The sequence below is a fragment of the Vombatus ursinus genome, unplaced genomic scaffold (genome assembly GCF_900497805.2).
Source record: "Vombatus ursinus unplaced genomic scaffold, bare-nosed wombat genome assembly UNPS02001287.1, whole genome shotgun sequence".
NCBI classification, from domain to species: Eukaryota; Metazoa; Chordata; class Mammalia; order Diprotodontia; family Vombatidae; genus Vombatus; species Vombatus ursinus.
In genome coordinates, this window is record NW_020941065.1 from 18,630,246 (window position 1) to 18,640,035 (window position 9,790).

Consider the following 9,790-nt stretch of genomic DNA (forward strand, 5'->3'; position numbering starts at 1 on the left):
TCTGGGGAACAAGCCTCGGGGAGCAAGCCTCCTGGGGAGCAGGCCTCAGGGAACAGGCCAGGAACCTTCCTGAGGCCCCACATTGGGGAGTGAGCTTAGCTCGGGGCACGAGCCTGCCCTTCCTTCCTGAAGCCACCGCAGCTCCAGGTGCTTGCTGGGGGACGTCCAGGGAGGAGGGATGTCTAGGAGAGTAAAGGGCCAGAGAGTTGTCTCAGGTCATTTCTGAGGAAACCAGTAGCTGACTGTGCCTCGAGCTAATGTGTTTGTATCCCCAGGCCCATAGGGTCAAAAGCCATCTGGTCCAACCCCCTCATTTGACACTGTTGTGCTCCACCCCCCCTTGACCAGTGGTAAACTGGACCTAACAATATGGGGGGGGGGGGTATCTCCCAGAGGCGAAGAAACAGCAGATGCAGGAGGACATGAGCAACATGGTGAAAAAAAGCGAGGTCAAGCAGCTGGAGGCCCGGGTGCAGCTGCTGACCGGGCGCCTGGAGAATGCCAGTCAGCAGTTCAGCTGGGCCAGCACGGAGCTGGACAAGGAGAAGGCAAAAGTAGAGAGCATGATCCGGCACCAGGAGGTGAGGCCAGGCCCAATGGTGGTGGGTGCTCGCTGGGCCTCTTTGGAGCCAGCTGTCCTATTCAGGGGGCCACCAGGGGCCCACAGCCTGCTCTATCCAATTCATGCCCACCCAGAAAGTACCAGCTAAAGGCCTCTTTTGTGCCTGGTGTGATGCTCGGTACTGGACAAAGACAGCTGCTGCCCCCAGGGAGCTGGCATTCTGTGGGCGGAGGGTCAGGGCTAGGGAGGGGTGAGCGGAGGGGCCTGGGGCCCAGGGAAAGGCCAGAGCAGCGGGCCTGAGAGTTCTCAGCTCCTGGACCAGGACTGGGGCAGTGATGGGGCTGGACTGAGCTGGCAGAGGCATTGGGGGCAATGAGGGGACTTCAGGGGTGAGTCCAGGGGTTTGGGGACCTAGCTGAAGGGGCTGCTCTGACCGATTCAGAGCCTAGCGAGGCACAGCCTGGTGAATGGGCCTGGGTAGCCTGCTTCAGCAAGGCCTCGGCCCATCTCCTCTGGGCCTGAGGGGGCTCTGCAGCGGCCGCCCAAGCTGTCCATCCTGGGGGCCGGGCCCTGGCTTCACTCACAAACTCTCCTTCCCATCTGGGCCCTGCTGCTAAGTGCCCTCCTCCCTCTGGGTTTCAAGAAAATGGGGCCCGCCTCGGCCAAGGCAGAGCGCGTGCCAACCGGGCCTCTGCCCTCTGTCCCCCTCAGTCCCTGCAGGCCAAGCAGAGGGCCCTGCTCCAGCAGCTGGACAGCCTGGATCAAGAGCGGGAGGAGCTCCGGACCAGCTTGGAAGAGGCAGAGGTACAGCAAGCTAACCTCGAAGGTCAGCTGCAGGCCGCATGTGGAGACAAGGAGCACATGGAGGTCCAGCTAAAGGCCCAGCAGGTGGGCAGGGGTAGAGTCCACAGGGGGCCGGAGAGCCACGGCCTCCCCCCTGCTGTGGAGGAGCCCGGGTGCCATGATGCTGGGTGCATTTCAGCAGTGAGGGGTGGAGGCAGGAAGGCTGGGCTTGGAGGTTGGAGGCCCAGCAGGTAATCCTGGGCAAGGGACTTCCCACCTCTGGGCCTCAGTTTATTTTTCTGCAGAAATGGGGCCGGTTCCAGGGCAGCTCCCCTAGAAGGCTGGTGTGAGGAGAACCCTTTGTGAACCTTTAAGCACATAGACACGAGTGCTGCTTCCCAGGGGACTCAGGGTTGGGCAAGGCAAAGATGAAGGCACAGGGCTGCAGGTCAGGGACAAGAGAGCTGAAACCCAAGGCGTCCTCCCCTTGGTGGGCCCCAGGCGGACTACTGGGGTCAGCCTTATCTTGGCAGGGCCGAGAGAGGAGGACCAGACAGCCCTGAGGCAGACAAATGGAGAACGAGGCCCGAGGCCCAGGGGTCCTTGTTCTAAGGGAGAGTGGCCGCCCCAGGACTTCACTGGCCATTGCCCATCAGCAGCTGGGCAGCTCCCTGAATCCCCAGCTCCATCCCCCACCTCTTTGCAGGACCCGCCTTCCCTGTCCGGGAGCCCCAGACTCTTCCATCTGTCCCCAGTTGTGAGCGAGCCATTTCTGCTCTTCGCCTGGAAGCCCCTTGAGGGCAGGGACCCTCTGTTGCCTTTCTTTGTGGTCCCAGTGCTTAGCACAGGGCCTGGCACACAGCAGGTGCTTAATGAACACCAGCTGACTTAGTGACTAGAGAGTTCCCAGGCACACGGAGGATCAGTGCCCTCCCCCAGCCAGGATGTGTGGGAGACAGGCGCTGAGGCCGGCTCTCTCCCTATGGCTATTGTCATTGTTCTTACTGTTTCACCTCCTGCTTCTCTAGTTCCTCAAGGCCGGCCCTGTCTTCTTCAGGACACCCTGAGGGAGGTGGGGTGGGTCTCATTCTGTCCAGGTCCACAGCACTGGGAGCCACGCTGGCACACATGGGCCGGAGTCCCTTTCTGAGAGCCCCTGCTGCCCCGGTGGCTGCGGGCTCACTGTTCCCCTGGTCCCCCGTCTTCAGGAGCTGCTGCAGAGCCTCCAGCAGGAGAAGCAGGGCCTGGAATGGGCCACGGAGGAGTTGCAGGTGACCGTCTACCAGCTGGACAAGTCGATCCTGGAGCTGAAGGAGCGGGAGCGGCTGCTGGTGGCCTTCCCTGACCTCCATGTCCCCAGCGAGGCCCAGTTTGAGAGTGAGAACCGGCCTCAGGGCCGAGGGTCTGGCTGGGGTGGGGGTGGGGGCGGGGGCCGAGGGTCCCAGCGGTGCAGGCGACTCCAAGGAGGATGGAAAGCCAGCGTCGCTCGGGAGGGTCTCTGGGCTTCTCAGCTTCCTTCAGGCCTCAGCTCCGATACCCCTTCTGCAGGAAGCCTTTCCTGACCCTCCTTCATTCTGGGGCCTCCCTTCCCTCTGTGCATCACCTCTCATTTATCCTGTAATGAGCTTGTTTGTATGTAATGGAGCAGGCCCTGGGTTTGTTTGGCCTCTCTGTGCCTCCCCAGCGCTTAGCACTGCGCTCTCTGGAACACAGTAGGTGCATAATAAATGCTTGTTGGCCTGGCTTGGTAAAGGGCATCACCAAGGACCTTAGGGGAGGGCAGTGGGCCAACCCTGATGGGAGGGGAAGGCCACCCTGAGGCCTCCGCTGGAGCTGCCGAGGAGGAAGGATTCTGGGGGAAGCTGGGGGTCAGCTCGCGTAGGGGGGAGTGAGCAGCGAGAGGTCCAGAGATGGGAAGGGACTTGTCCAAGGTCTCAGGGGCAGTAGTTATGGTCAGAGGCGGGTTTTTCAAGCCAGGTCACCAGACTCTAGATGCTGCCACACTGCCCGCTATGAGTCATGCCAGGCCACTAAAGCCCCCTCCCTAGTTCCACCCCGGGGCAGCACCCTCCCCCTCCATCCCCCTGGAGCCCCCGAGCACAAGCAGAGAAAACTCTGGACGTGCAGCAGGGGGAACTCAGGCCAGCCCTGCCTCCTGCTTCCTGGGAACCCTGGAGATGGCCTCACTCTGGGGCCTCAGTTTCCTCATCCATAAAACAGGGACAAGAAACACAGACTCCCAGTGGAAGGGACTTCAGGGGCACCCGCAGCTCAGGCCTGAGCAGGCATCTCTCTTATACCCCCTGACAAGTGTTCATCAGACCTCCAGGGATGGGGAGCTCACTACTTCCCCAGGGGCACCTAGTTCTGCCTTTTAGGGTCAGGATTACAGAAGAGCCAGTCGAGGGTTGTGGGTAGTTCTGCCCTGCCCCCTTCTGAGGCTTCCCTAGGGGCATTGGAGCTTTCATGGGTGCACGGTCAGCTTTCTCTATGCCCTGGGCTGCCCCAGGCAAATCCTGCCTTAGACTCTCCCCAGGGATGTATGTGTGTGTGTGTGTGTGTGTGTGTGTGTGTGTATATGTGTATGAGTGTGTATGTGTGCATGTGACTGAGTGTATGTGTGTGTATGAGTGGCTGTGGGTGTACAAGGGTGCAGGTGAGTGTATGCGTGAAGCTCTGATGTAATCCTGACCCCAAAGGACAAAACAAGGTGCTATTGGTGGGTGTGTGAGTGTGTATGTGTGAGAGTATGTGTGTGTGTCTGAGTGTGTGTGTCTGTGTGTGTGTGAGAGTATGTGTGTGTGTATGTGTGTATGTGTGAGAGTATGTGTGTGTGTGAATGTGTGTGTGAGTGTGTGTGTGTGTGTGTGTGTGTGTGTGTGTGTGTGTGTGTGTGTGTGTGTGTGTGTGTGTGTGTGTGTGTGTCTGAGTGTGTGTGTATGTGTGTGTGTCTGAGTATGTGTGTGTGAGAGTATGTGTGTGTGTGTCTGAGTGTGTGTGTGTATGTGAGAGTATGTGTGTGTGTATGTGTGTGTGTATGTGTGTGTGTGTGTGTATGTGAGAGTGTGTGTGTGTGTGTGTGTGTGTGTGTGTGTGTGTGTCTGACTGTGTGTGTGTGTGTGTGTGGAGGCTGAGGGTGTCTGCGGCCCCCAGGGCTGGGCCTGTGGCTCTTCTGGGCCCCAGGCTCCTCCTCAGTAAAAGCAGAGGGTGGGGCTCTGTGGCCTCCGGCCCAGCCCTCACTTGGGCCCATCTCCACAGGCTCTGGGAACGTGGTTGAGGACATGGAGAGGCAGGTGCAGGCCAATGACATCCGCATCCGCGTCCTGGAGGAGGACAACATGCGTCTGCGGGCCACGCTGGCCAAGCTGAACGAGGTGACCCAGCAAGGCGAACTCAAGGTGAGGGGCCCCAGAGCCTCCTGGGGGCCGGGGCTGAAGGCCCAGGGCAAGGGGGAAGCTGGGCCAAGGAGGTGGCCCTCGTCCAGGGTTGGAAAGGTAGAGAGGCCGAGGGAAGATTTGAGCCCGGCTCCGTGTGTTCCTCAGCAGAGGGCCCTATGGGCAGGCCTCCAGCACTGGCTCAGGAGAGCCTGGGGCCCTGGAGGCCTGGGAAGAGGGCTGGCCTTGGGGGCCAGGCAGGGAGGCCCCCACTGCCGCCTCAGGCACTGGCACTGCTGGCTTTTGGAGGGCCGAGGAGGCCTGGCCCAGTGACAGCGGCGCGTCTCGATGGCCAGAGACCTCGAGGGCTGGCCACGTGGGGCCTGTGTGACCTCAGTGCCCTGGGCAGATGAGAGCCCGGAGAATTTAACATGAGGACAAGCTCTGTTATCCCCCCACTGCCGTTTGTGGGGAAACCCCCTAAGTTACACACGTGCCCATGAAAAGGGAAAGAATGAAGTAGGAGAGGATGGCCCTAGAGGTAGGAGGAGCTCAGAGGCTGCCGAGCTGGCTACCGTTGGGGAAACTGAGGCCCAGGGAGCCACCCAGGGAGTGTTGTCAGAGGCAGGATTTGAACCCCGGTCCTCTGACGCCTGAAGCTGCTTTCCACTGCCCTACCCCACCTCTAGCACCCTGGGATATTCTGTGAAGGATTATTTTAAAAGGACAGACAAGGCCCGGCCTGGGTGAGATGAGCACGAGGAGTGGAGCTCTGTGCTGCTGGGAGAGTTATCTCCCTGGGGGGATCAGGGGGTTATTGAAGTAGTCACGGATAAATACAGCACAGCTTCTTCCCGAGACGTGGAGGAGGTATGACCCAGGCTCCAATCCGGTTCTGCCATTGGCTCTCCAGGCCTCAGTTTCCTCCTTGAAAATGTGTGTGGACAGTTGGGGGCTGAAAAGAGGGAAGGTTGGGGAAGGTTTGACCTCCCCTGTTCTAAGTAAGGCCCCTCCCAGCTCTGACATTGTCTGTTCTAAGGCCCCTCCCAGCCCTGACATCCCCAGTTCTCAGGCCCCTCCCAGCTCTGATATTCTCTGTTCTAAGGCCCCTCCTAGCCCTCACATTCCCTGTTCTCAGGTCTCTCCCAGCTCTGACCCTCTCTTCTTCTCTCCAGGCCCAGATCTGGTCTTCATCTCCTAAAGGGACCCAAACAGGGACCTTCAGCCATTTCCGAAGACCTTCTCCAGGGTGAGTGTCTGCATGACAAGAACTAGGTGGGGCTGGTAAGAGGGCCAGAAGGGCAGCAGGCCTAGGCCTCAGCCCTTGGTCACCAGTGGCCTCTGTTCCAACTCTAGTCCCCACAGCGCGTCTGCCAGCCGCCGGGACCGTCCCTCTAGCAGCCGACCCAGCAGTGACAGCAGCCTCTCTGGCCATGCCTCCCGGCCCCAGCCCGGCTGCCCCAAGGCTCCTCGTGCCCAGAGGTCCTTCCGCTCTCCGTTAACCGTCACAGGCTCCTCAAAGGCCTCTGGCAGCGCCAACATTGCCTACGTGGAACTTCGAGGGAAGGGCAGTGGGAAGCATAACTTGGCGGGTTCTGCACACCAGCTGAGGTAGCAGGAGGTGACCACAGGGACAAGAAGGTGGCCTGGCCAGCCTAGCCCACGAATCAATAAAGCCAACAGCCTCTTCCTTCCCACCACATCAGCTGCAGCAGCCTTGGGGCAGTGGGCCCTGGCAGGGAGGGGGGGTGGCGGGTGGGCCAGGCAAAGGGCAGGGCCTCAGGGACCTTCCCAGGCTCTGCGCACCAAGTCGTGGCGGGGAGGGAGAGATAGTGAGCATGGTGCCCTAGCTGGAGCAGGCCTCTGGGGTGTGGAGGAGGAGACATTCTGCCCAGGCTTTTCCCAGGGAGCTGGAGAAGGGAGGTGGGTGACACAGAGGAGAAGCTCAGGGGACTGTAGGGGGGAACAGAGATGACCCTTTAGCCTCTGAACCTCAGGGCTCTACCCTTCACTCCTCCCACCAGCTCCCCAGTAAGTGCCTCTTTTAGGGTTTAGAGCTGAGACCTTTGAGCTCACCTAGCCCCACTTTATAGAGAAGCAAACTGAGCACGAAGGGAAGGGGGCTTGCTCAACAAGGTCACATGGAAAAGCTGGGCCTGGAAACCAGAGGTCCTGGCTGTCAGGACTGTCCTCACCATACCACAAGTCAACTCTGCCTCTGGCCTGTGGTTGCTCCTGGAGCCCACGTGGACCCACAGCTCCCTCAGGCTGACTCCGGCCCCCCAGGTCCCCCCCAGGGGACCCCCAGCTCCCTCAGGCTGACTCCAGCCCCCCAGGTCCCCCCACATGGACCCCCAGCTCCCTCAGGCTGACTCCGGGCCCCCTGGTCCCTCCTAGGTGGACCCACAGCTCCCTCAGGCTGACTCTGGCCCCCCAGGTCCCCCCCACATGGACCCACAGCTCCCTCCGGCTGACTCCGGCCCCCCAGGGGGACCCACAGCTCCCTCAGGCTGACTCCGGGCCCCCTGGTCCCTCCCAGGTGGACCCACAGCCCTCCTTTCTTCCTGAGGCTGACATTGGCTCCCAGGTCCAAGAGAGGGGGTGTGAACCAGCACGATCATGGAAAGATCAGCCTGGCTTTAAAGTTGTCTGTGGTCCCCTCCAGCTCCTTGACTGTGTGGCTGTATCAGGAGGGACCTGGGGGGCCAGGGAAGGAGGGAGGGAGGCCGGCCTGGGGCAAGCAGGCTCATGGGCCCCCAGGATGGAAACGCAGGACAGTGGCTGCAGTGACTCTGATTTAATGTTATACACTGTACACGAATGTGCCCAGCGGGCCGGGCCCTCCCTTCCAGCCCCTTCCAGGCATTATTAACCCTAATAAATTAGTATGAAGTTGAGCCCCTAGAAGCAGTGCAGGGGCTGCTCCCTGGAGGTCACTCATGACCTAGTCTCTGCCTGGGTGGCCTCCCCCACCAGGCTGGCCTAGCCTCGATGGAGCTGCTGCAGGCCCCCACACGGCCCCCCGCTGTCACCACGGGCTCAGCCCAGAGGCCTCCCTCCCATGGGGAGGGGCGATGCAGCATGGGCATTCTGCTCCTGGGTGGGGGCCTTCCCAGCCAAGATGATCTGGTTCTGAATGAGCGAGGCACGGTGTTCCTTGAGACCACCACGTGAGCCCGGAGAGGCAGGGCACCTTTCAGATGGAGTTCTCTGCCCCCTCGATCCCCCAGGGCGGGGCTGGGGCTAGCTCTCAGCCCAAGAGCTCCCTGCAGGAATAAGGGAAGAGTTGGCATCAGGAAGCCTCCCCCTCCCCTCCCCAGCTGCCTGCCTCATCCCCGTCTCTGCTTTCCTGGGGCCCAAAGTGGCTCACATGCCCTGTGAGGTGGGCCAGAGGGGGCCGTGGCCGTGGGGACCCGGGGATGGTGGTTACCGAGGATGTTGTGTTTGCACAGGGGGCAGGTCTGTTGAAGGAGCAGCCAGGGGTCTATGCATTCCCGGTGAAATTCATGGAGACAAGGCAGGACCCTGAGACACTGGATGAGAGGGAAGAGGGCAGAGAGGGAGGATGAAGGAGGCGCTGCTCAGCTCCTGAGGCCTGGGCCCCGCGGAAGAGAAAGACCCCTGTAACTCTGGCCAAGGCCCCAGCCCTCTCTAGAGACTTGGGGCGCCCAGAGCCAAACCTATGAGCTGGCTGTCTCTAAGGCCCCTTCTGGCCCAACAGCATTTATATAGCACCTACTGTGTGCCAGGGACTGTGCCTAGCGCTTTACAAATACCTCGCTTCAGCCTCACAACAATCCTGTGAGGTAAGTGCTGTTATTATCCCCATTTTACTGTTGAGGAAACTGAGGCAGAGGGGATGTGCCTTGCCCAGGGTCACACAGCTAGTCAACGTCTGAGACTGGATTTGAACTCAGTCTCCTTGACTCCAGGCCCAGCACTATGTGCCACCCCCAGCTGCTGTAATTATTCCTACTGTCCTCGTAGGGTGTATCACAGTTTAAAAAGTGCTTGTACATCTCTTAGCTCGTCAGATCCTTTCCAAGACCCTTTGTGAGGTCGGTGTCTCCAGGGCCACTACCCCCATTTTACAGAGGAGGAAACTGAGGCCTAGATCAGGAAAGTGAGTTGCCCAGGGTCTCATGGTAGTGTGCACTGGGAGTGGGCTAGGAACCTGTCGTCTGACTCTCCATTGCATCAGGCTTATGTGCGTGTGTGCATACAAATGTTACCCAGGAGAGCTCTAAGACGCACAAAGACTTTTGGGACACCCTCTGTCTCAGGATCATCCTCGCACCCTCCGGCTCAAGGGCCCTCACCTGATTTCTGTGAAACTGGTCCAGGCAGATGGCACAGGTTTGGATGTCGGGCACGTTGGCCCGGTGCTGGCGGCCTGGATGGTAGCGCCGGGTTTTTAGGGCTGACAGCGTCTGCAGGATATGCTGCGTGGGGTCCAGCTGGGAAGAGAAGGGGCCCAGTACAGCAGGGAGGGGCAGTGGGCCAGGGGAGAGCGGGGCAGGGCTGGAGGGGGCTCTCACCTGGGGGTCGGGCTCCACCGGGCCCTGCCGTGCCTGCCGCCGCGCCTGGATGATAAGGCCCATGCAGAGAAGCAAGGCCACCAGCAGGATAGTATTCCACAGCTTCTGCAGGTACTTCTGGGAAGGAGCGCTGGGGTCAGGAGGCTCAGCCCTGTGCCCAGGAGCTAGACGACTGCAAAGCCTACCTGGGCCTCCGGGTCCTGAGCCCCTGAACATAAGGACCAGAGCTAAGAAGGGGCTTAGAACAGGGGAGGTCAGGGCTGGGAGGGGCCTGAGAACAGGGGATGTCAGAGCCTGTAGGGGCCTGAGAACAGGCGATGTGAGGGCCAGGAGGGGCCCGAGAACAGGGAATGTCAGGGCTGGGAGGGGCCTGAGAACAAGGCTGGGAGGGGCCTGAGAACAAGGGATGTCAGGGCTGGGACGGGCCTGAGAACAGGGATGTCAGGGCTGGGAGGGGCCTGAGAACAGGGAGGGTCAGGGCTGGGAGGGGCCTGAGAACAGGGGATGTCAGGGCTGGGAGGGGCCTGAGAACA

The 9,790-nt window shown here is 60.5% G+C and overlaps 2 protein-coding genes across 2 annotated transcripts in view; one reads left to right on the forward strand and one right to left on the reverse strand.

Moving 5' to 3' along the window:
- LOC114043893 (coiled-coil domain-containing protein 157-like) overlaps nucleotides 1-6,411 on the forward strand; it is a 20,519-nt gene extending 14,108 nt beyond the window's left edge. The window contains exons 5-10 of the mRNA XM_027863128.1: nucleotides 394-581; nucleotides 1,274-1,450; nucleotides 2,554-2,722; nucleotides 4,604-4,743; nucleotides 5,895-5,968; nucleotides 6,076-6,411. Coding sequence (XP_027718929.1) covers nucleotides 394-581; nucleotides 1,274-1,450; nucleotides 2,554-2,722; nucleotides 4,604-4,743; nucleotides 5,895-5,968; nucleotides 6,076-6,334 — 1,007 coding nt within the window. The 3' untranslated portion in view covers nucleotides 6,335-6,411. The remainder of the gene's footprint in view (nucleotides 1-393; nucleotides 582-1,273; nucleotides 1,451-2,553; nucleotides 2,723-4,603; nucleotides 4,744-5,894; nucleotides 5,969-6,075) is intronic.
- A 1,090-nt stretch (nucleotides 6,412-7,501) lies between these two features.
- The window catches only part of RNF215 (ring finger protein 215), a 6,496-nt gene continuing 4,207 nt past the window's right edge, over nucleotides 7,502-9,790 (reverse strand). The window contains exons 6-9 of the mRNA XM_027864532.1: nucleotides 9,258-9,374; nucleotides 9,039-9,176; nucleotides 8,150-8,252; nucleotides 7,502-7,985 (exon numbers count right to left, since the gene is read on the reverse strand). Of these exons, the coding sequence (XP_027720333.1) occupies nucleotides 7,963-7,985; nucleotides 8,150-8,252; nucleotides 9,039-9,176; nucleotides 9,258-9,374 (381 nt within the window). The 3' untranslated portion in view covers nucleotides 7,502-7,962. The remainder of the gene's footprint in view (nucleotides 7,986-8,149; nucleotides 8,253-9,038; nucleotides 9,177-9,257; nucleotides 9,375-9,790) is intronic.